The following is a 22,652-nucleotide window of genomic DNA, read 5'->3' as shown; positions in this document are numbered from 1 at the left end:
GATCAGATCTACTTGCGAAATAAATGCAAACTTAATGGAACACTCTTCTACTCCACGCCACACGATTTTCCTTCTGCTCCTCCCCCTCTCATGGGCGCTGTGTGTGTGTGTGCTCGACATATTGATTACAGTTTTTATGGAGCCATCACCTGCCTCCCCTGGTCCTGTCGCCCCTCATTTGCATATCTATAGACTCGACAGACAGGCAGATACTCCCCTCGCCAATAGGTAAACCGATTCCGAACGGAATCAAATCAAGGCAAATGCTCGCCCGGCAGCTGTGTCCCGCGCACGGAGCGAGAGCGAGAGACACCTTCTTCCAGGGCGAAAGTATCTTCGTGTGCGAATGTATCTGCACTGTGGTGTAACATCTGCACACACCTCCGCACACAATTTGATTTTATGTTTGCACACGAAGCAACAATTTCATTGTTTGCAAAATAATTGCAAACCTTACCAGCAGCTGCGTCCCGTTCCGTCTCCCCGGCAAAACCTCTGAATCCACTCCGAATCCAGCAGTTCGCAGGGGAGTGGGGGATGGGGGGATGGGCTGTGGCACATGCCACACTTCTAGAGTGGAAGTAAAAAGAGAAAAGTCCCAGAGAGCAGCCCCAAACAATTAGCACGGAAACAATGGATCTGCAGTCCGATATTTTTGGTTTCGTCTGATGGCTCCCTAAAAATGGATTATTGGGGGCATTGCGGCATAAATTCAGATGCACTCGTTCCCGCACTCGATGTGTGGCTTTCAACAGGCGGAAGTTCAGTCCATTTAATGCTCGAATTTCGCGCCACTCCCGCCTGCCCCCAAATGCGTCTGTGTCTTTTTTTCAGCCACCGGATGGCCGGATGGCGGGGAGTGTCACAAAAAGGTGAACCGCAGAATGGTTTTTCGCCCGGCAACAAAAAAATATTCGGCACTGGAAACGTTTCCGCTCTTTGGGGCTTCCATCTGCAAACAGAAACAGAGCCTCCGAAAAGTGGGTCTAGTTTCGGGGCCCTCAATCGATACGAATCTCGAGAGGAATGGCCTGTGATTCTCCTCCAATAAAGGAGCAATAATCTTCATAGAACTCAAGTGACTTTTATGGGTGCCAGACCACCTTAACAATTAAGCTTAATTTGAATAATCAAAAGCCAACAAGCGGCGGCAGTGGCAGCAATAGAGGAAGAGGCATAGAGGCGTGCAATAAAAACTTTTGCCAGCCATCGAACCTGACGATAAATTTCCGAGTGAAACAAAAACAAGCGCAACTAATGAAAGGAAATCCCTCCATCCACCAGGAGGCAGAGGTATACGAAGGGGTAGCTGAGGGGTGGCATGGGATGAAGGTTGTTTTGTAAGAAACTTAATTGAAATAATTTTGGCAGGCGTTTCCCCCGGAGAAGGCGGAGGGGGAACCACTCGCCAAAAGTTTTACGACAAACCTAGCAATCAAAGGGTCCAACCCAAGGGAGTATGAGTGGATGGATGGGTGCATGGATGGGTGGATTACCTTTAATATTCGATAAACATCAATGAAGTGAAGGATTTGAAAACTTGTGGAACACATGTAAGAACCATACCAGGGCGAACTTTTGCAGACAACCAACTCCTTCTTAGCCCTTGGCTATTTGTGCGCCAAACTTTGCCCCGCTCTCAGCCTCCCCCATCGTCTCCTTGGAGCAGAGCATCCCGCTTTGTTCTGCTGCTACCTCCAGAAGGAACAGAGCAGAACAGAACGGAGCGGTACGCGTTGAAGCGCAGCTCGCATCGCGGCTAACGAAGCGCCGGAGGCCGCCAGATACGCGGCGTATCTTCTGCAGCTCATTAGAATTCATTATAAATTTCGCAGGAGCAGCCACAGGAAACAGAAACAGGGATACAAGCCATAAGGGGAGGAGGAAAGTTCCAGGGGGAACGTACAATCCTCAGACAGATAAATAATCAACACCTGTTTGCCGTTGGTTCTCTGTTTTTGCACTGTTTCCCGGATCACAGAGTGCGGGTGACTACTGGCTAAAAATCGCAGATGGGATAGGGTCAATGAAAGTGCAACCCAAAGACACAATAAACAGATCTGAACATCTAAAGAAAATATATGGAAAAAAGGTATATTTTACATGAATTTCCTATTTTTCTACAGTAGAAACTCTAAACTTTATTCCAGTGTACTTTTAGTACTGCTCCTGTGGTCATTGTCCATAGCATAACGTTTCTATTAGCGGACTTCATGGCTCTTCTGATTTATGCGTCTCGTTTTGGCGGAGTCGCGTTCCACGCTAACAAATTCTGGCACGAACATAACAATTATGAGAGTATTTTCCCTGAAGAAGAAGCTTTAAGTCCGTAGCAGAAATTAGTCAAGAAAATGAAAAGGAGCCACAGCAACAGGAGTAGAGACGGAGACTGGAGACAGGAGACAGGACTCGCATGGCTTATTTAACTTAAACGCAACTCAAAGAAGGAGACAGGAAGAGATGAAGAGATGGCGAGATGGAGAGGCAGAGGCAGAGGGGAAGAACTGCCGAAAAGTCTGTGGCAAAGTAAACGATTAAAATATGCACAACACGAGTAAACATATTCTCAAGAAGTAAATATCCTGAAGGAACAGCAGTAGCAGCAGCAGCAAACGGAGCTCAGGAGCGCATGAAATGTATTTAAAATATGCCAAGTGGCAGACATCCCAACCCCTCATCCCGAGCCCCTGTCCGGGAACAGGTCTGGCCTGAGAGGCACGTAGCCAGGGAGCGACGACAGGGAGCACACAATTGGGGAGCTGAAGTCTAAGGAAGTAAAAGGCCAAGTCGCAGAAGGAAACGAAACTTGCACGTGGGCACAAAAGGCGCAAGGTAAATAAATATTGTAGCAGAAGATGCCTTTCCTTCCAAAAAGGCACTCTTCCTTCCTCTCTCTCCCCCCTCCCCTGGTGGCACGTCCTGGTCTTGGGGTCCTGGTAAGATACTTACAAGGATTAAAGAGTCACTCAAGTTAAATGCATTGAAAATGAACCAAAAGAAGCGTAAAAATGTTGCGCACTCTGACGGAACTTGTTCTTCAGCAATGGGAAAGTCGGGAATCGGGAATGGGAATGGGAAATGGGGAAAATGTCTAAGGATGCGGTCTAAGGAAGTGGGTGTCCTGTAGGTGTACTGTGGCTGTTCTGCTCTAGGTGCTCTCCTTACTCTAGTACTCGTGCTCGTACTCTCCTTCTGGCACTTTTAATTTTACTCACAGTTTATTCAATCTTCTTGGTACGAGTATCTTCGTATCTTCGAGAACGTTTTCTGTCTCCGTTCTGGAGATTGCCCTCCCCTCCTGCCTCTGCCTCCCCGCTGAGTGGCAGTTGTTGATTTAGCGGTGCTTAAATTGAGTCGTATTAGTGGGAGTCGGATTAAGGCCCCAGAGCAGCTTCCGGCTTGCGGTTTAACTTCTTCAAGTTTTCTTCTGAAGCTGAGGCTGGAGAACCCATCACCAATTCATCAGGAATAAGTGCATTTTTGGGTGTTTAACGTTTAAACATTGTACCTACCCTTTGATGTTTTAAGGAATTTCTGATTCACTCTTTCTCTGCTTTTCTCTGAATATTTCCATTGCTATTGAGCTGTTAAAGCTCAATGAAAAGTCGAGCTGGTTCGATTCTTATATGCACATTTATTGGTTAGAGAAAGTGAAAGTATATGCTTTCCCTTTTCGCATATTACCTCTTACCGTTTTCGAGTCGCTTAACCCTCGAGTAGGCGCAATTAAAAAACAAACAAAAAACGAACCCCCAAATGCCAGTTGGTGTTTCCTTTCCCTTTCCCTGCACTCGGGGCTCCACTTGCATTTTCCATTTCCATTTGCATTTGCATTCGCAATGTCTGTTATTATTGCTGTTGATAAAAGATTGCACAATGTTTACTCCCCTTTTGTCCCTTCTCCCTGCACGTTCCACCAATGTGTTGCAACATTTTTCCCGAATGTGCAATGCAAATTTGCGGCCGATGCGGGGTAATTGCCGCTCATTATGGTCAGGCAAATGTGTGTGGCCGACCATTTGGCCATTCCATTGCCATTTGCCAGTCCCAGTCCCAGTTTCCAGAGAAGAGGGATGGCCGAGGACCAGAACCAGAACCAGAACCAGAACCAGGAGCTGATAAGACAAATGCTGCATCCACCTGCCACTCCCACATACACACACACACTCTCCTGGCCATCCCCTCCTCCGATGGCACTCGCTTTTAATGCAATTTTTACATTTCTCCCGCACCCAAAAGGAGAGGGGGAACGGGACGAGGACGAGGTCTCCGGACAGTGCATCGGAACGGAACGGACTCCCCGACACATAAGTCACTTTAATGGGCTTTCAATGAGGTGTGTGCCCCGGGAGGAGGCTGTGGCAGGGGGCAGGGAGCGGGGAGCGTGGCAAACATTACGCAAATGCATTAATGGCATTTTAATGTTGAGGTATTCCAGCCATAGGCCACTGTCCATAGTCCACAGTCCCCAGTCCCCATTCCGGGGCATACCCCCACCTGGGGGAAAAGTCCTCCCTCTCCCCCTTGGAAGAGAGTTCTCCCGGAATTCCAACAATTCCAAAATTACAGAACTATAAAAACAAGCACCAGGCGGCGGAAAAACTTTAAATGACGATAAAACAGTTTGACAAAACTTGAAACCGCACGAAACCCTGGAAAAGGTAGAAGGAACCCCTCCTTCGCACTTGCAACCGCAGCAGCCAACCACCACTCCCCCCTCCAACCGTGTGGCACAGCCAGGGAATTTTCACACACTGAAATGTTTCAGGGAAAAGCGTAGGGAAAATGATAAATTATTTTTGAGCAAAGGCCGCAAGAATTTTCTGCTAAGAAGCCAAAAGTGCGACATTCTCCAGGAGGGGGTGTACTGCAGGGGTGGGGGGCATAGTGGAAATGTTGGGAAATCGTTTTCCATGAGATTTATTGTGGAAGCTTCGGTTAACCGAAAGGTTCGTTGTCCTTTTGGCCCAGGAATCTGGAATCTATGCGACTGTCACTGCGTTTGTCATGTCTGGGGATTCATCTATGAATGGAATGGAATTCAAGACTTGCACCTACAAAACTACTAAAACTATATCTTTCGATCTGCCTTAGAATCCCATAAATATCGCAAATATTTATTTATTTATAAAATGATAGAAATATATAAATGTGGAGCTCTAAGACTTATCAAATCTCCCACTCTATCCAGCCCACACCCATCTCATCCCACAGAAAAACTTAATTTCCCGGAAAATGTCCACAATTAACGGGGGGGCGAAACAGCGGGGGTGGTTAGGCATTGGAATTAATTCACAGCCACAGCCACGGAATGAACTTTGACACCTCATGCAACAATTTTGCGGTGAACAAACCTTTTTGGGGCTTTCACAACTTTTATGTGGAAATCTCTCTACGTTTTCTGTTTTTTTGTTAGGTTTTTTTGGGGTTCGTCTCCTGCTGGCGGCATTTGCTGGCATTTCACTTGGCATTTAATGAGCCCGGACCAATGTCGACAGCAACATTATTATTCCAAATAAAAGCGCATTATGCTGGATTATCAACTGAAAAAAAGGGAGAGAGAGAGAGAGAGAGAGAGAAAGCCCCAAATGCGAGAATCCCCATATGGTAGGAAAGGTAGGAAATGCGAAAACTTAATTTCCATGTGGTATGCGATGGTCCCCCCTGCAGCGCCGCATTCCTCTGTCCTCCCACTGGACATGGGACATGGGACACTTGACCAGTAGTCGCCCCATACCACCCTTCTGGCAGGGGTTTGCTTAATGAATGTGCCGAGTGTCCCGTCCTGTCCCGTCCGGAATCCTCTTTCATTCTGATGCTGCTACTGCTGCTGTCCCCTGTATTTGCCTCTGCCTCGCAATTAAATGTGAAAATGTTGAAAATAATTTGCATTACGTATGCGCCCCGTCTCCCGCACAACTTCAGGCACCCCATCCCCTGGCCCTGGCCGAATCTAACGGCTTATCGCATGCAATTAAGGTAGTTCCCCGAGAAAAAGGGTTTTATTTGCTTTTTTGGGGAATTTAATTACTGCAAGGATTTAATTATGTCATCCTGCCTCTCTCTCTCTCTCTGTGTCTCTTTGGGGGCGAGGGAAAGGGGAAGCTTAGTTCACTTTGGGGCATATGTCAGCAGGGGTAGAGCCTGGAATCGGACTCAAGGACTGCGTTAAGCTCCCGGCGAATTGTTCAATGAATCGTCAAGTATTTTTATACAGCCTTTGCATGGCAGGAGCAGTCGAGAGGACAATTTGTGGAGGACAAAGCCCGGGGATCTGCCACAGTCAATTTACCTGCATTGTCCTGCAGCCTCCTGCCTCCTCTCCTGATCCTGGGGCTCCTCTGGTGTTTTTTTCGCACTTTGAGGATTCTTTTCATGGGTTCTGGTCTGTTATTTTAAATCCAGGCTCCACAGAAAAAAGAATCAACTCCTGCGCTGCACTGCGCTGACAATGAGCGGAAATGAATTATGTTTGGAGGCTCGACACCTAGCCAGGACCTCCTCCATTCAGACTCCTGCCGCTCCTGTGCATTGTGCGAGTGCATTTCGTTGCGTTGTTGCACAGTGCCTGCCAGTTTATTGTTGCACGCAGCAGAGGCAGAAGGGGCAGCAGCAGCACCACCAGCACCAGTAGCAGACAAATAAATCAATGACAGCGCGACTTTATTGTTTCGCTCGCAGAAATATTGCCTTTATATAAAATAAAACAGAAGCCCCCAGCCTCGAACAGGAGCAGGTCCTGCGATCGTGAATGGCTGATAAATAATAAAATACCTATAGGCTGTGTCTCCTGTCCCCTGGGTGTCCAGCGGCAGCTCCTCCTCTCTTTCTATATACGATATATATTAAATGGCTTGCGGTCTGGGATCTGGGCTCTGGCAGGGGTTCGTTCTATTGACAAATTTTGAATGATGAACGGGGCAATAAAAATGCATTAATTGTGGCTGCCAGACCAAAGGATAGCCAGGATACCCTTCAAACCTTCAACCCAGTATAACTTCATCTGGCAGCCCCACTTCTAAATATGATTATCCTCGGCAACACTTTCACTCTCCCCAAAAGAGGAAACGGAAACATCTGGCAGAGTCCAATTCGAGGGGCAGGAGCTGCGGCAGGAGACAAGTTTCCAAGTGAAAACAAACTCCGGGACGAGCTGCTCTCCATTGGAAAATTCGAAACTTAAACTCAATTTTTCGCACAACAATGCGCTCATAATTACTATGGGCAGGCAGGCAGTCTGTCTGTCTTTCACTCTGAAGGATACAGGATGCAGGAGGTTTCAGGAGGTGGCTGCGGGTTGAGCAAATCAAATCAGAAACTTTAAATCTTGAGGAAACAGGACACTACTACTACTACCCCTTCCAATGCCTCCTTCTAATACACGACAAATACACGAGAGAACTCATTCAATCGTCAGTTCCAGCAATTACACGCATTTTGCGCAATTTAAGCCAAATGCTAACGACAGGACGAGCCAAACGACCGACCAGCAACCGACAAGCGACAACCAGCAAACGACATTCGACCTTTGGGCTGCACCTTCGAACAGAAGAGGAGGGAGCTCCGTGGGGGAGTGGGGGCCGGGAGGGGCACTCTTTGATGAACAAAAAGTACCGGAGTGGCAGCATACTGTAAATCACAAAAGTAACTTCTTGCCATACGCCTGCCACACGGATACGGATGTCATCCGTTGCAGATCGTTCGAGCGCAAAATTTAACAATGACACACAGACGCACACAGAGGGAAAGTTTGCTCCGAGGGAAACAGCGGGATGTGGGTGTGGGTGTGGGTGTGTGGATGGACCAGAGAGATAATACCTAACACACCTAAAAACCCAAACAGAGATACAGATACAGAGTGAGAGGCGGAGTGGGGCTGCGGCGGGGGGGAGATACTTTTGGCTTTCGGCCTTTTGGGCCAGGCAGCAACATGTTTGCCTCTGGATAGGGGCAGAGATTCGCATTCGCTCAAGCAGAAGCTGTCATGTCCAGCAGCAGGGATTCTCTACAGAGAATCTCTCTCGTTCTCTCCACAGGAGAAAGGGGAAAGGGGTGCAAATGAAGAGCATGGTGGATAGGGGAGTGTGTGGCAACACTTAAAAGTCACACGGGCGTGGCAAGTTAAATGAAATGCACAATTGATGTGGCCATTGTCCATCTCTCCCCCACACATCTCTCTCTCTCTCTTTCTCTCTCTCTCTCAGCGTATCTCTGTGTTAGGTCCTGCAAGTGACAGGATGTGCGTGTAGCACAAAATTGGGGAGGGCGAGTAGGAGATGGAGATACCTGCCTGAGGAGCGAGACAAATGCAAGGACAGCAAAAACGGAGCAGCAGCAACAGCAACAGCAACAGCCACAGCCAAGTAGCGGCAACAGCTGTCGCCTTCTCCTGTGGCACTCCCCCACCTCATCCTCTTGGGGGCAAGCATCCATATGTGTGGCAACAGAGTGTACAAATTTCAATCAATAACCGTAACGATAACATTGTCAGCAGGAGCACAGCAACTCACATTCCACCGTAAAGAAGGACGAAGTAGAGTCAGAGAAAACGAATGCCAGATTCTCTTTTCATATATTGCAAATAAAGAATACAGGTCGATGTACTATATGTCTAATAAAGGTGAGAAATTTCTAAACTTAGCCAATGTGTCTCCCAAAACTTTGATTGTATTGTGTGTCTCGGTGTCTCTTGATCCGAACTATATTTTTTTGACATATTTCTATATTCGATAGATCCATCAGGGCATACGCCGTCATCGATCAAACGATCAAACATCGATCAGAAGCATCTCTTCCGCTCCCACGAGCGGCACGTTCTGCGGTGACTCTCAGCCCGCTGCCTGCTCTGCGGTCACGTCTGCGGTCCGCTCAGGTGGGGCTCTGCGCCGGTGCTCTTCGGTTTAATTAAATCGTGCGTGTCGCTATCAATGCGCGCCGCTTATCAGTGGGCCACAGACACAGCAGAACATCAGAGCAACAGAAATAGCAATGGAATTACCAATAGCAATAATAATCATGGTAAGCATTTATCTTTGGCGCCGAAAGCGACAGTTGGCTCTGGCAGTCAGACAGACCAAGACGCCACAGAGCGAGCCATGAAGTGGAGGATTCTGCTTTTCACACTGATCGCACACTGGGGATGGGTACAGGTCCAATGTCAGGTCGAAGGGGAACAGAGCTACTCCACATCGGTGGCGGGAATGGTGAAGCTCCTCGAGGTGGAGGCACCACACACCGTAATTAAACAGACTGTCAATTAAATCCATGATAAGAGCAGTCTACAGTCAAACTCCAACATTGGGAAGGTAACTTTAATTAAATTTGGGAGCTGTCTTCATCAACGTCTGAACGTCTGGGTATACCAGTCATTTCAGATGATCATTGTATGTATACTCGGTATGGTGCCCAGGCTCACGCTCTAGGAGAGTCTCGTCGAAGGGATTCGCGTCTTTGCTGAGCCACTAAAGCCGCTGTTGCAGTCCGAGAAGATTGACTTCACACGTCTGGGGTCCAAGCCGTAAGACACATACATTTTGCACATGCGTATTCCTTCCTCTTTGGGTTATATTCAGTGCGTTCGTTCAGATAACGATTGTCCTTCACGCATTTCACGGAAAATAAAAACGATTAAGGAACGATTGCAAGTAAAGATTTATATTTTCTAGCTGTTTCCCACTTTTATTCGATGCTTCTTTTTCCGGATATAGCTCCGGATATTGCTGTAAATTCTATCATCATCAGAGAATATCCGAATCTTCCATAGTCTACTTATCTTAAAGATATATTGTGAATATAACATAATGTTACAGAAAATATCGGATTTTCAGGAAGTACTATGGGAATCTTCCGAATTTTCCAAGTTCGAAACTAAGATATCTATGGAAACCCCAACAGAGTTTCGCCACCCCTTTCTGGAAATTTCTTCATTCTGGCTATGGCACGAATTTAATATACCACATCTTGATGCTCTATGAAAGCCTGTTCCCTGGCCGATAGGTGGGCTGGATAAACATTTGATCCAGCTCGTGTATCCAGCAGGAAAGGACTGCAAAAGAGATGACACATTTTAGCTGGAGGAATGAAAGCCCACAAGAAATACTCACTTGTTTTGGTGCCATTGATGACGGGGCAGGCACCGTGAAGGGTTCGACTGTCCAGATCGTGTGTCTCCCCCCGCATATTGTACCAAAAGAGGACCTTGCCCCGCTCCGAGGGGACCTTTAGCTGTAGATCGGTAAAGGCAGTGGAGCCGCCGTGTTTCATATCGTTCAGCTTCGAGGGAGAGAGAGGTAATCCTTCAGTTATCCTTCAAAAAGAGCTTCGATCAGACTCACGTAGAAGAGGACAGTCGCCATGCGGTCGCCTCTGGCCTTGGTGATCGGAGTGGAGGTATTAAAGTAGTCGAAATGGATATCGTAGTGGCCCCCGTAGCCGTATTTTATCAGCTGCATGTCCTGACGATCGTTTATTATTAAGCCGGTCAGTTCGTGTATGCGCCTGAAGATGCGTTGTATCACTGCCCGGCCCGAGACGTCCATATTATCGTCGGGGAGCCAGGCGCCCAGGGCTGTGCGCCTCTTGCTGGTGGACATCTTATTTTCCTTTCCATCAAACACGACACTGCGTTTCAGAAGCGGCTCAGTAACTCTCTCCACTTCGGCTATTTCCGCGTCGGAGAGAACATTATGGTAGACCACGATATAAGGATCTAGCGACAGCTCCTCCATCCGTAGGGGGGCCAGGCGCAGGAAGGGAGTGGTCGTGGTATTGTAGCGACAGTGCAGACGCGAGGGTTTATTTTGGTGCCAGGAGCGGCAGATCTGATTGAATTCCTCGGGAAGAAAGGGCATCAGTTCCCACGAAACAGGGACGTGTCTCGTGTTTCTGTAGAGGGTGAGCAGACGCTCCGAGTGCTCCGCCAGTGCTGGGTGGCCCATCAGTGTCGTTCGAGCGTCCTCCTCCATGTCTGACAATGAATGAGAGATAGATCTTCACCATAGGAATGTCGGATCATGATCATTTACCCAACTCCACGAGGCAGCGGGCCAGGAGCATGAAGACTTCCCTTGAGGCCAATCCTAGCACATCGTAGACCGAATAATACTCTGGATTTACCAGATCGAAGATGTAGTGAAGATATTCGTGGGCATTTTTGTACTCCCCCCACTGGAAGAATAGGGTTCCCAGAGAGAGGCTGTCAATGGCTGAAATGCTACTACTGTAGGAGGAACATGGAATGAACGGATGATACAGAGTAATCCTGCTGGAGTTATACTTGTACTGCACGCCATCGATTAGCCCCTTTACGAGATCCGCTGGATCCACATTATAGGTGAAGATAATCCGATAAATAGCCTCCGTGGCTTCCTCAGTCTCTTCTACTGAAGGAAATTTCGTTGCCTTGTTTTTAAGGAAATTAATCTGATCTGAATGGAAAGCGTGGCGATTATATCCATTATTCTTTCGTAGATTTGCACTCACCCTGCCCCACAGGCTGCCGCATGAACTTCTCTAAATGGCGCCAGTCCTCGTGCATGTGTCGGATGAGTTGGAAACTGTGCAGCGGATTCGAAAGGTACTCCTCCTCCCTGCCCTTGGAATTCTCCAGAGGTATTTGCATCGCCTTTGCACATCTGTGGGAGCGCCCAACACCACCCAAATGATTGAAACGGTTCTCAGTAGTTATCTCGAGTCTCACCTCTGCAGCACGTCGACTTTTTCCTGCAACTCTTCAGCATATTGCACGAGGTTTGAGATCAGCTCCCTGTCCAGCAGCAGCAGCTCCATTCGATCAGCCATTGAGGTCATAAACTCCTTGGGTGGATTGGAGCTCGTTTCGGTGCTCGTCTGACTCTGACTCTGACCAGCAGCACTCGTGAGGCTTATGAGGACCAGGAGTGGCAGCATTGTAGTGTTGGATGTGATAAGTTACAAACCGTCATCAAAAGCACAAAATATCATCTGAAAAACAGAAAGGGGTTGATATTATTTGTATTCCGCAGTTTTTTTAAGTGGTACTAATATATGTATGTACATATGTATCTCGGGACCAAGTATTTTTCTCAGGGTATTCTTTCGTTGCCTTCTTTACAATTTACCGTTTGTTTTTATCCACTGTCTGTCCCATTGCTGGGTAGGTGTTAGTGAGAGAGTGCGCAGGAGAGAGACGACTCGCTCAGAGAGGCTCAAAGGGGACAAAATGAAGCAAGCGCGCGTTGAGCGTGTTCCTCTGCAGCAGTGTGTATGGGTTAGAAAGGGAAAGAGCGACTTTCGATGATTGTCTTAGAGGAATAGTTTGGCACTTCTCAGAGAGCAATATTCGCTGTTTGAAGATTGCAATGGAAACTGATGTGAATTATAATAGAGTTTTTTCGGTACCTATAAATTTGACTTGGAACTTGGTACACTAGAATTCTAGAAAGTCTCACAAGGAACTGTTTTATTCTTCATAAGCTGTTGATCGTTGCACCTCGGCTGCGGAGCTTAAAGCTTCTTTCGGCTTCGGCTTCGACTTCGGCTTAAAGCGTCAGCGTCGTTGACTTTTTGAGAGCGGCTGATAAGCGATCGGCACGTTGGCCTACGTGTGGGAGACGGTGGGACTGCATAAAAGGCGCGACTGCAGCTGGCGATCGGTGTCGGATTGCTTCTGGAGAACGCACTTGTTCGTGTTGATTAGTATAGGGCTCTGTATTGCATTGAGACTTCCTGTTTGTTTATGCAGGTAATCGATTTAAAAATGTGTTTGTTGCGTTCCTGTCATACTCCTCTTTATTACATTCCCCGTAAATCAGTGGCATCACAATTCAGTGCTTATCAAGCGTACTTCCAGCTGTGGTGTGCTACAGCTACATTTTTACATCACTTTTTGACCGCAACGAATGTCCGATGACATGCTATTTATGCATCGATTTTCCATCACCCACTCGCTGGCAAAGCGATACTCACGAAAGATGACTCCCATAATGCGGATGCTGGCTCTTGGACTCGGCCTGGCCTCCGTGGCTGGTACGATGAGACTGTGAAAGACCACACCCACCGCAAGAACTATGTCGTCTCGGAGCAGAGCAGACTGCAGCTTGTGGAGCAGGACCTCGAGCTGGCGGCGAATCTCAACGCATACGCGGAGCAGCTGCAGAAGAAGATCAGTGTGCTGAGGAGGTGAGTTCAGGGGGAGAGTTTCATATGGGACCAGTCTTAGATATAATCTGTGGTCTTAGAGTGGCTGAGAATTGGCGGCGGGCTTTGGACGAGGCAAAGGGCAGGGAGGAGGAGTACCTATCGAATCCGCTGCACAGTTTCCCGCTCATCCGCACGTTGCACGAGGACTGGGGCCCCGTGGAGAGGCTCATGCAGCAGCTCGTGGGGCAAGAGCAGATCGCTGCGTTGGAGCTGATGCGGGAGCAGCTTCCTGGGGCGGAAGATGTGGCAGAGGCCATGTGGGGAATTTTCCGCATTGTCCACACGCATAATCTCGAACCGAAGGATGTGGCCGAGGGAGTCCTGGATGGCATCCAGTACAGGTGGGTACCGCTGAGAGATCCTGGATGCAGATTGTTGATATTCCTCGCTCTTAAAGGGGTCGGCTCTCTGCTTTGGACTGCCAGGCGCTGGGGAAGTTCTACTTCCACGTAGCCGACTACCAGACAGCCATCAAGTGGCTGACCCTGTCCCAAGATCTGATGGAGGAGCAACCTCTGGAGTACTACGAGGAGCTGGGGGCCACGAGCAGTGGCATTACCCTTCTGCTTTCCCGCTGCCTGGTGGCCTTAGACAGGTTCCACGAGGCAGAGATTCTTCTGAGGGGGGACAAAACGTTCGGGGACAAGGCCTACCACATCGTGTCGCACTTCCAGGAGCATCCACCCCAGCAATCCATCAACATTGGGAGCAGGGGCTTCACAGAGAAATTTAACCGCCTCTGCAGATCGATGAGCAGACGGAAGACGGACGGATCCGCAGCCCACTCGAAGCCTGCGCGCCTGCATTGTCGCTACAATGCCACAACCACAGCCTTCCTGCGACTGGCCCCCCTACGGATGGAGGAGCTCTCCTTGGACCCCTACATCGTGCTGTACCACAATGTCCTGAGCGACGAAGAGATGGCCAGGCTGGAAAACATGAGCACCCCTCTGCTGCACCGCGCGCGCATCTTCGATAAGGAGACAAAAAAACCCAAAATCTCACCCGTCCGCTCCGCCGATGAAGTCGGGATCCCGAACCCCAAGTTGGTGACAGGAGATATACAGCTGGTGGAGTGCATTCAGAAACGAATAACGGATCTCACGGGCCTCATGCTAACGAGCATGAGACGTATTCAATTCCTGAAGTACGGCTTTGGCGGGATCTACGTGCCCCACCACGACTTCTTCAGCGTGCACACACCGACCTCACGTCTCCATGGTGATCGCATTGCCACCGTGATCTTCTACGTGGGTACTCCCAGTGGAATCCAAAGAATTTCGACTCATTTCTATAGATTCTGTTTGCACAGCTGAACGATGTGGAGCATGGGGGGGCCACTGCCTTCCCCAATTTGGATCTGGTGGTGCCCACGGAGCGGGGCGCAGTCCTCTTCTGGCACAACATGGATGGCGAGACATACGACCTTGACTATCGCACCCTCCACGGCGCCTGTCCCGTTATCGTTGGCACTAAAATGGGTGAGTCGGGAGGATGTATCTGTATACTCGCGTAGATAGTATGTCTACATATGTATATCTATTACTCTTTCCGTACAGTAATGGCGGGCTGGATATACGAGTGGGATCAGATGTTTGTCAAGTCCACCTACTATCCACCTCGGCAGAAGGACTACAGGCAATTTAATTAAGACTTCAGCTATTGAATAGCTATTGAAAGCCCTAGTGTATTAGGGTCACAGGAATGTCTCATCTTTAACGAACATTGCCACAGTGATTACTAATAGGTTTTGTCACATGAAGCGATCCAATTGATACTTGTTTCAATACTTTCAACAAAGATGTATCCGTTGTGGTGGCAATAGTATTTTCTTGTGATTGATTTGACTTCCGAGACCGGTAATGCATCAGTATCGAGTATTGTAAGGTCGCGACACGGGTGCAGCGACTCATGTACTGACTCGCTGATGATATTTTTGGAGAGCGGCGCTCTGGGAAATCTTCTCTTAGCTGTTAAGAGTTATATATCCTCTAAGTGAGGGTAATTTGAGTGGGAATAGAGCATTAAAACACTTGCTTTGCAGCTAAGATCCCAACAAGACAAAGATCCAATTACGTGCTTGTACATAGCCCACAAAAATTTGCTGAAAATTGGACCACTATATCATAGAGTATTGATGGTAGGCACAAAGGTTGCTGATAAAACCAGAGCTTTCAAAGTTCTTTTAAATCGCAGCATCACGGCTTCGCTTTGGGCTACTGTGTGTGCGAGGCCATAAAAAGATCACATTTATCCGAGATGAGGTAGAATTGGATTAAAATCATTGGAATGTATTATAAACAGGAACAGATTAGATACAGGCACTAAAGAACAATGACATTTGAAAGGGATAAGTCATAAATTCCACAGTTCTGGCATTGTCCAAAATTATTCGGCGGGAGTGTTACTCCTTTCAAGTGATTTTAAACACACACTTCCTCACATTTGGTGGCCATGCGAATAGGCTAATCCATTTTTCACCTTCTTCCCAAAAACACACAATTTTGTAATCGGGATTGTATGAACAATATTCAAATATACTGTACAAAATGTAAACATAATCAAGTATGCTTTGATCTATTTGTGTATATGTGCTGCGTGTGTCGTGACTGCCAAGTAAATAATTAAGAACAGCAATTTGTTCAACTTTTGCGCAAGGTGGCCTTTTTTGACTGTCGACTGTAGGAACGAACAGGAAGAACAGACGAAAAATCAAAGAAGATTACGAAAATGTGCGTGTGAGCACGTTGGTTGGCCCCACTCCCACTCCCGTACCACGCATTACTTCTTATCGAGATCACAAAGGTGTCCGACACCTGATATATTCCAGATCCAGATAGATTATATCTTTTGAAACAAATCTAATGACAAATCGTATGTCCTCTAGTTCCATTTAAATTGAGCAAAAGCCGATGTATTTATCTTAATCTTCAATAGTCTGCTAGACATGATACACACTTTAATAGAATTTGGAAGAATTTTTTCATAAAGAATATATTGTTACAGAGAATATTGGATTTCTTTTCTGGCTTTGGCAAGAATTTAATATACCACATCTTGATGCTCTATGAAAGCCTATTCCCTGACCGATAGGTGGGCTGGATAAACATTTGATCCAGCTCGTGTATCCAGCAGGAAAGGACTGCAAAAGAGATGACACATTTTAGCTGGAGGAATGAAAGCCCACAAGAAATACTCACTTGATTTGGTGCCATCGATGACGGGGCAGGCACCGTGAAGGGTTCGACTGTCCAGATCGTGTGTCTCCCCCCGCATATTGTACCAAAAGAGGACCTTGCCCCGCTCCGAGGGGACCTTAAGCTGTAGATCGGTAAAGGCAGTGGAGCCGCCGTGTTTCACATCGTTCAGCTTCGAGGGAGAGAGAGGTAATCCTTCAGTTATCCTTCAAAAAGAGCTTCGATCAGACTCACATAGAAGAGGACAGTCGCCATGCGGTCGCCTCTGGCCTTGGTGATCGGAGAGGAGGTATTAAAGTAGTCGAAATGGATATCGTAGTGGCCCCCGTAGCCGTATTTTATCAGCTGCATGTCCTGACGATCGTTCATTATTAAGCCGGTCAGTTCGTGTATGCGCCTTAAGATGCGTTGTATCACTGCCCGGCCCGAGACGTCCATATTATCGTCGGGGAGCCAGGCTCCCAGGGCTGTGCGCTTCTTGCTGGTGGACATCTTATTTTCCTTTCCATCAAACACGACACTGCGTTTCAGAAGCGGCTCAGTAACTCTCTCCACTTCGGCTATTTCCGCGTCGGAGAGAACATTATGGTAGACCACGATATAAGGATCTAGCGACAGCTCCTCCATCCGTAGGGGGGCCAGGCGCAGGAAGGGAGTGGTCGTGGTATTGTAGCGACAGTGCAGACGCGAGGGTTTATTTTGGTGCGAGTAGCGGCAGATCTGATTGAATTCCTCGGGCAGAAAGGGCATCAGTTTCCACGAAACAGGGACGTGTCTCGTGTTTCTGTAGAGGGTGAGCAGACGCTCCGAGTGCTCCACCAGAGCTGGGTGGGCCATCAGTGTAGTTCGAGCGTCCTCCTCCATGTCTGACAATGAATGAGAGATAGATCTTCAGCAGAGGAATGTCGGATCATGATTACTCACCCATCTCCACGAGGCAGCGGGCCAGGAGCATGAAGACCTCGCTTGACTCAAATTCCAGCACATCGTAAACCGAATAATACTCTGGATTAACCTGGTCCAAGGAGTAGGCTAACATTTCTGCAGCCTTGCCGTACTCGCCCCACTGGAAGAAAAGGCTTCCAAGAGAGAAGCAATCTTTGACTGAAATACTACTGCTGCAGAAGGATTTTGGAATAAACAGCTGAAGTAGAGTAATCCTGCTGGAGACCTACTTGTAATGCATGCCATCTATTAGCCCCTGGTCGAGATCCGCTGGCTGAACATTATAGGTGAGAATAATCCGATAAATAGCCTCCGTGGCATCCTCAGTCTCTTCTACTGAAGGAAATTTTGTTGCCTTGTTTTTGAGGAAACTAATCTGATCTGAATAGAAAGCGTGGCGATTATATCCATTATTCTTTCGTAGATTTGCACTCACCCTGCCCCACAGGCTGTCGCATGAACTTCTCCAAATGGCTCCAGTCCTCGTGCATGTGGCGGATGAGTTGGAAACTGTGCAGTGGATTCGAAAGGTACTCCTCCTCCCTTCCCTTCGAAGCCTGGAGAGGTGTCCGCATCGCCTTTGCACATCTGTGGGAGCACCCAACCCCACCCAAGCGATTCAAACGGTTTTCAGGGGGTCGGATCTCGTTATCCCTAGTCTCACCTCTGCAGCACGTTGACTTTTTCCTGTAACTTATCAGCATATTGCACGAGGTTTGAGATCAGCTCCCTGTCCAGCAGCAGCAGCTCCATTCGATCAGCCATTGAGATCATAAACTCCTTGGGTGGATTGGAGCTCGTTTCCGTTTCCGTTCTCGTCTGATTCTGACTCTGACCAGCAGCACTCGTGAGGAATAGGAGAATCAGGAGTGGCAGCATTGTAGTGTTGGATTTATCATCTGGAAAGCAGAATATAGCTTTTATTTTGTGCTATTTCGTGTGTTTAAAAAGTGAAGGGCAACTTGAACGTATCGTTTGAATGGAAATAATAAGGTGTTTAATTAGTGAGCTTCGAATGCTGTGAAACAAAGCCAACGGTGGCTTAAGTATGTCGCAGTAATGATTATCTGCTGATTTATCGGTTTTTTTGTTGGAACTTCGTGAAATTCAAATGGAGGAATACATTTCTACACCCTTAGACACCTTTCCATTTATCCCACATATGTCCCTTCCATCCCCTCCTCAAAATCATCATACCCTTCTCTAGACTCTCATCACACACCGAACACATCGAAGAACTCGTGCAACTCATTTTGGCGTACATTTGCAATAAATTTTGCCGCCTGTTGACAAGCCGCAAAGTATCCTTTAAACTGGCTAAACCCGTGTCTCCTTCTTTTTGCCTTGCATCCTTTTGCTGGAGGAGGAGGAGGAGGAGGATTCTACATTCTAGATGGCAAAAAGGAACACCAGCCTGGCAAACGCGATTTTTATCGCAATTCAATAGAGTTTCCGTTACATTACGCTGCTCCGATGTCCTTCGTCCTCCGCTTTGTATCCCATGTCGTGGTCCTGGTCCTGGTCCTGGCCCTGGTCCTTTGTCTAGCTGCGGAACTAACAGCGCCACATTTTGTATCCGTGCGACGTGTCAACGTGTATTGCTTCCGTTTCTCCTGCTCCTTCCCCTTTCTCTTCCTGCTTTTGTACTTTTGTGTGTTATTGCCTCTCGTTTGTGCACCTTGTGGCACGGAGACAAGAATGTTATTGAAATTTTATGTTGTCTGCGATTTCTTTTCGCTTTTCGCTGGGTTTTCTGGATTTACATTTCCCTGGCAGCTGATTTATGGCCTGACGTGTGCTCCTTGGGGGTAGGATGTGGTGACGGAGAGACAGGGGCAGGACCTGCCCCTCAAAGGATGGTCCCATAATTAGCCAGCCGCAGATAATCCTCCCATCCCACTCCATCTCCCAATCAGAAATGGAAAAGGGGTTGGCTTTTTGGAAAACTTTGCGCCTTTTACTTTTATTTTTGTTTCAGCTTTCAGCTTCCGCGGAAATTGAATTACGGGCCTTTGCTCCGCTCTGAAATGTCAATCTTTGAGGTAGAGAGAGAGAGAGAGGCAAAGAGAGAGGGTTGTGTCGCAGAAGAGGCAGAAGTCACCTTGAGTGGAGGATTCCTCTCATTATGATTCCGTTTCTGGATGCTTCGCTTATTTACCTTGAAATTAAAAATGCGAAAGGAGATTCCTTGAAGATGCCTTCGCTTGAAGGAACCATCTCAGCCAGAAGCCTCGCGCAGAGGCAGATTCCAGTGAATTATTTATGGCACTTGCTCCCTCCCTTGTGGCTCCGCCGAAAGCCGAACGGGAGACACAGAAACAGATTACAAGATTAAATTATTGTAACAAGGGCATTACGCAACTACTTTGCATAATTTACCACAAAAAAAAATGGAGGAAAACTGTGGAGAAAAAGTCAAGGGGCGCAGAAATAAAAAAAACATTCATCTTGGCAGCAAACGAAATCCCAAGGACTTCTTGGGAGTAGACAAAAATATACACAAGATAAAATAAAACACTAGGTAGGACTCTCTCCTCTCCCCTCATCCTTTTAGTAGGTGACAGTCGAGGGCCTTCCAGTATCCTTCCTGTAGGTCCCCCGAGGCGTATACGTAACGATTCGGTGTTTACAGCAATTTGTCACTTTTTGGTAACCTGCTGCCGCTCCTCAAGGACCTGCTGCCAAAAAGGAAGAAGGGGAAGACTGCAATCCAGACGACACTGCCACAGCCACAGGAATGCCTAATTTGCATTTTAATTTAATTTTTTCCATACCGCGAAATGTCAACAGACAGGGGACTCTCAAGACACAGGACACAGGACTCCTCAGGACTCAAGGCTCGAGTCACTTGCAGACATCTACTTCGAATCAGACCAGACGGTGGCTGTGGCACCCCCCTCAAAGGAAAAGGAGTTCGTTTTTGTTTGTCTTTCTGTCTTTTTCTTGGCGCACTTTTAATTGAGCGCCGCATATGCATGAGGCACGGGACACGGGGCATGGCCATGAGGCACAAAGGCATGAGGCCGTGGCGCAACTCAATTAAAGCGATTGCCACGTCGCATCGCGTCGCTTTGAACTTCAACCTCCACTTGAAGGCGATTCTTGCCTCAAGGAACAATCTGATCCGGCAAAAATCAATGCCATCGATTGTCCGCCCATAAAACTCTATGCGACATCGAATTATGGGCATCATAAAATTCGAGGCGATGCAAAGAGACAGAGAGAGAGAGAAAGGGGAAAATGAGAAAAGAGGTTGAAACTCGTGCTGCAGCTGCGGTAATCCGATACATTGCACGGCTGTCGCCGGTTGGGGGGATTCACTGGGGAAATAAATAGAGCCAAAATAAATAAAGTCTTTTTTCATTAGTATTTCATGGAATTAATACAAATAATTCCATTTACAAAATAAAATTAGTGTTTATACTTTTACAAATAAATACATAAGTTTTCCGTCTTCAATTAAAGATACGATAGCTGCGACGTAAGCACGCGAATGGCAAAATAAGTTGGCAGATGGGCAACCTCCTTCCAGGTATCGGCGTGCAACTCTAACAAATTCGACAACGACCCCGTCATCCAAACAATGACTGTCAAATACTGGCAAAAGTGAGTTGTAAATTATACAGATATAGAGATCTACAAATTTGAATCTTTCATAGATTTATTGGAAATATTAACCTACGAACATTTTAGGTAAGTATAAAGTGAAACGAAAAAACATTTAAGAATGTTTTCCCTGAGTGTTGTGTCTGCCCTTCCTTTTCTATTTGGAGCTTGTAAATTTTCACAGAAATTGTCAGGGGAAACCAATCGTGCAACCGTTATTACCTGTTCAGGGCTCCCTTTTGGCACTCCCTGCTCTTCTCCTCCCTCTCTTTCTCTGTGTCCCTTTGTCTCTTGCTGGTGGACACCGACACGGACGTGTTGCCATTGCGGTTGCACTCCGTTTCCGTCTGCGTTACGGCTCATAATTCTTTAGATTTATGAAGTGTAACCGGAGAAGAGTAGAGCAGCTATGTCTGTCGCCTGGCGAGACTCCAGGAAAGTAGGACCTTCAAGGGGTTAAGCTCTGTTTGGACGGAGAGCCATAGCCAAAGTGCTGCATTAAGGAGATTCCTAATCTGCTCCTCCTCTTTTCTGATTGAGTTCCACCTCCTTTTGGAGCTACATTCCCCCTGTAAACGTACCCAATCGTTACGGCCACCTACAGCCTCATTTTCAGCCTCATCTTCCTGCCACATCTTGTGTCACGTGACGACACTCACCTAATTTGAGAGCAACAGCACTTAATCCAATCCACGACGCCACGAAGCACAATGGGGATAAATACCTTTGTGGCGGTTAACCATAGCCCCTTGCCAACCCACCCACCCCCGCCGGTTCTCGTGTAATCCGTGGCACTTGGCACGCTCCCTAACTGCCACTTGAGGCAGATTGCTTGCTACCAAGCAATGCTAGACTGTGGCACGAACTGAAGCTCTTCTTCGCTTATTACCTGGCGAGAGGAGTTGCCTCCCATCCCTGAAGGTCGCTTATCTCTCTCTCCAGATTGTTAATGTATTAATTTGAATTCCTTATGAGAAGGTGCAGAGTGGGAGGCAAGAGCAGGGCAGGACTCTTCCTCTCCTCCTCCCTCTACCGTCTGGAAAATATGTTTGACGGAGCAAATTTAGTGGAAAATTGCCGCATGTCATTGGGCAAATACTCGCACGGATCGGGGGGGCTGATGCAAGTGAAAATGCTACGTGACTGCCATTGCAAAAGTCCTGCGAAAACAGGGAAACCCCTGTTTCACGGAAGGAATTCCAGGGACAAATTGGCCAACTTCTGGCGAAACTTCCCTCAAGGAGTGCCCCGGAAAATTTAAAAAACAAATCACACCTCCAAGGACCAAGGACCAGCCGCAAGACAAATTTCCGGGGCTAAAAAACCTTCCGCACAGACGTAGGAAGTGCACACAAAGGACACACACGTATGGGAGTCCTGAAGTCCCGCCGGTAATGGAGTGGACTTTATTTGCGCTCCTTGTTTGTTGCTGGACATGCTTCGATGCTTCGAATGGTACCACCCTCTATCCTCTACCACCTTTTGTGGCACACTCCGACATGCGACATGGGACATGGGACGAGCGGCGCATTTGTCAGCCACTGCATGTAGAGTCCTTGCCCCTTCCTCTTGCCCCTGGGCTCCTGTGGGCAGCATTCGAATTGGAATTCAAAGCAATCGAAGCAATCATTTCACGAATGTCAGATGTTTTTGTGTTTATCGAAGCAGCATTCCATTCCTTTCGTTTCGTTTCATTTGGTTTTACTTTCCAGCTAGAATAAAATT

The 22,652-nt window shown here is 47.5% G+C and overlaps 3 protein-coding genes across 3 annotated transcripts; 1 reads left to right on the top strand and 2 right to left on the bottom strand.

The window, feature by feature from the left end:
• Nucleotides 1–9,669: 9,669 nt before the first annotated feature.
• Nucleotides 9,670–12,302, bottom strand: LOC6595316 (prolyl 4-hydroxylase subunit alpha-2). Its single transcript, XM_002020407.2, has 8 exons — nucleotides 12,099–12,302; nucleotides 11,699–11,961; nucleotides 11,482–11,633; nucleotides 11,276–11,426; nucleotides 11,025–11,218; nucleotides 10,335–10,966; nucleotides 10,104–10,272; nucleotides 9,670–10,045 (listed from the first exon to the last, which is right to left on the bottom strand). Exons 2-8 carry the CDS (start codon nucleotides 11,905–11,907, stop codon nucleotides 9,969–9,971), a joined length of 1,584 nt encoding a protein of 527 aa, XP_002020443.2. The 5' UTR covers nucleotides 11,908–11,961; nucleotides 12,099–12,302; the 3' UTR covers nucleotides 9,670–9,968.
• A 587-nt stretch (nucleotides 12,303–12,889) lies between these two features.
• On the top strand, nucleotides 12,890–14,856 carry LOC6595317 (prolyl 4-hydroxylase subunit alpha-1). The gene is made up of 5 exons (XM_026995430.1): nucleotides 12,890–13,158; nucleotides 13,218–13,520; nucleotides 13,577–14,429; nucleotides 14,492–14,660; nucleotides 14,739–14,856. The coding sequence occupies exons 2-5, from the start codon at nucleotides 13,348–13,350 to the stop codon at nucleotides 14,828–14,830; spliced, it is 1,287 nt and encodes a 428-aa protein (XP_026851231.1). The 5' UTR covers nucleotides 12,890–13,158; nucleotides 13,218–13,347; the 3' UTR covers nucleotides 14,831–14,856.
• Nucleotides 14,857–15,828: 972 nt separating this feature from the next.
• On the bottom strand, nucleotides 15,829–18,213 carry LOC6595318 (prolyl 4-hydroxylase subunit alpha-2). Its single transcript, XM_026994930.1, has 7 exons — nucleotides 17,986–18,213; nucleotides 17,758–17,909; nucleotides 17,552–17,702; nucleotides 17,301–17,494; nucleotides 16,611–17,242; nucleotides 16,380–16,548; nucleotides 15,829–16,321 (listed from the first exon to the last, which is right to left on the bottom strand). Exons 1-7 carry the CDS (start codon nucleotides 18,198–18,200, stop codon nucleotides 16,245–16,247), a joined length of 1,590 nt encoding a protein of 529 aa, XP_026850731.1. The 5' UTR covers nucleotides 18,201–18,213; the 3' UTR covers nucleotides 15,829–16,244.
• Between the last annotated feature and the right edge of the window lie 4,439 nt (nucleotides 18,214–22,652).

Source organism: Drosophila persimilis, unplaced genomic scaffold (genome assembly GCF_003286085.1).
Source record: "Drosophila persimilis strain 14011-0111.01,24,50 unplaced genomic scaffold, DperRS2 tig00000000-arrow-pilon, whole genome shotgun sequence".
Classification (NCBI taxonomy): domain Eukaryota; kingdom Metazoa; phylum Arthropoda; class Insecta; order Diptera; family Drosophilidae; genus Drosophila; species Drosophila persimilis.
Note: the sequence above shows the minus strand (reverse complement) of the source record. Positions and strands in the feature narration are given on the sequence as shown.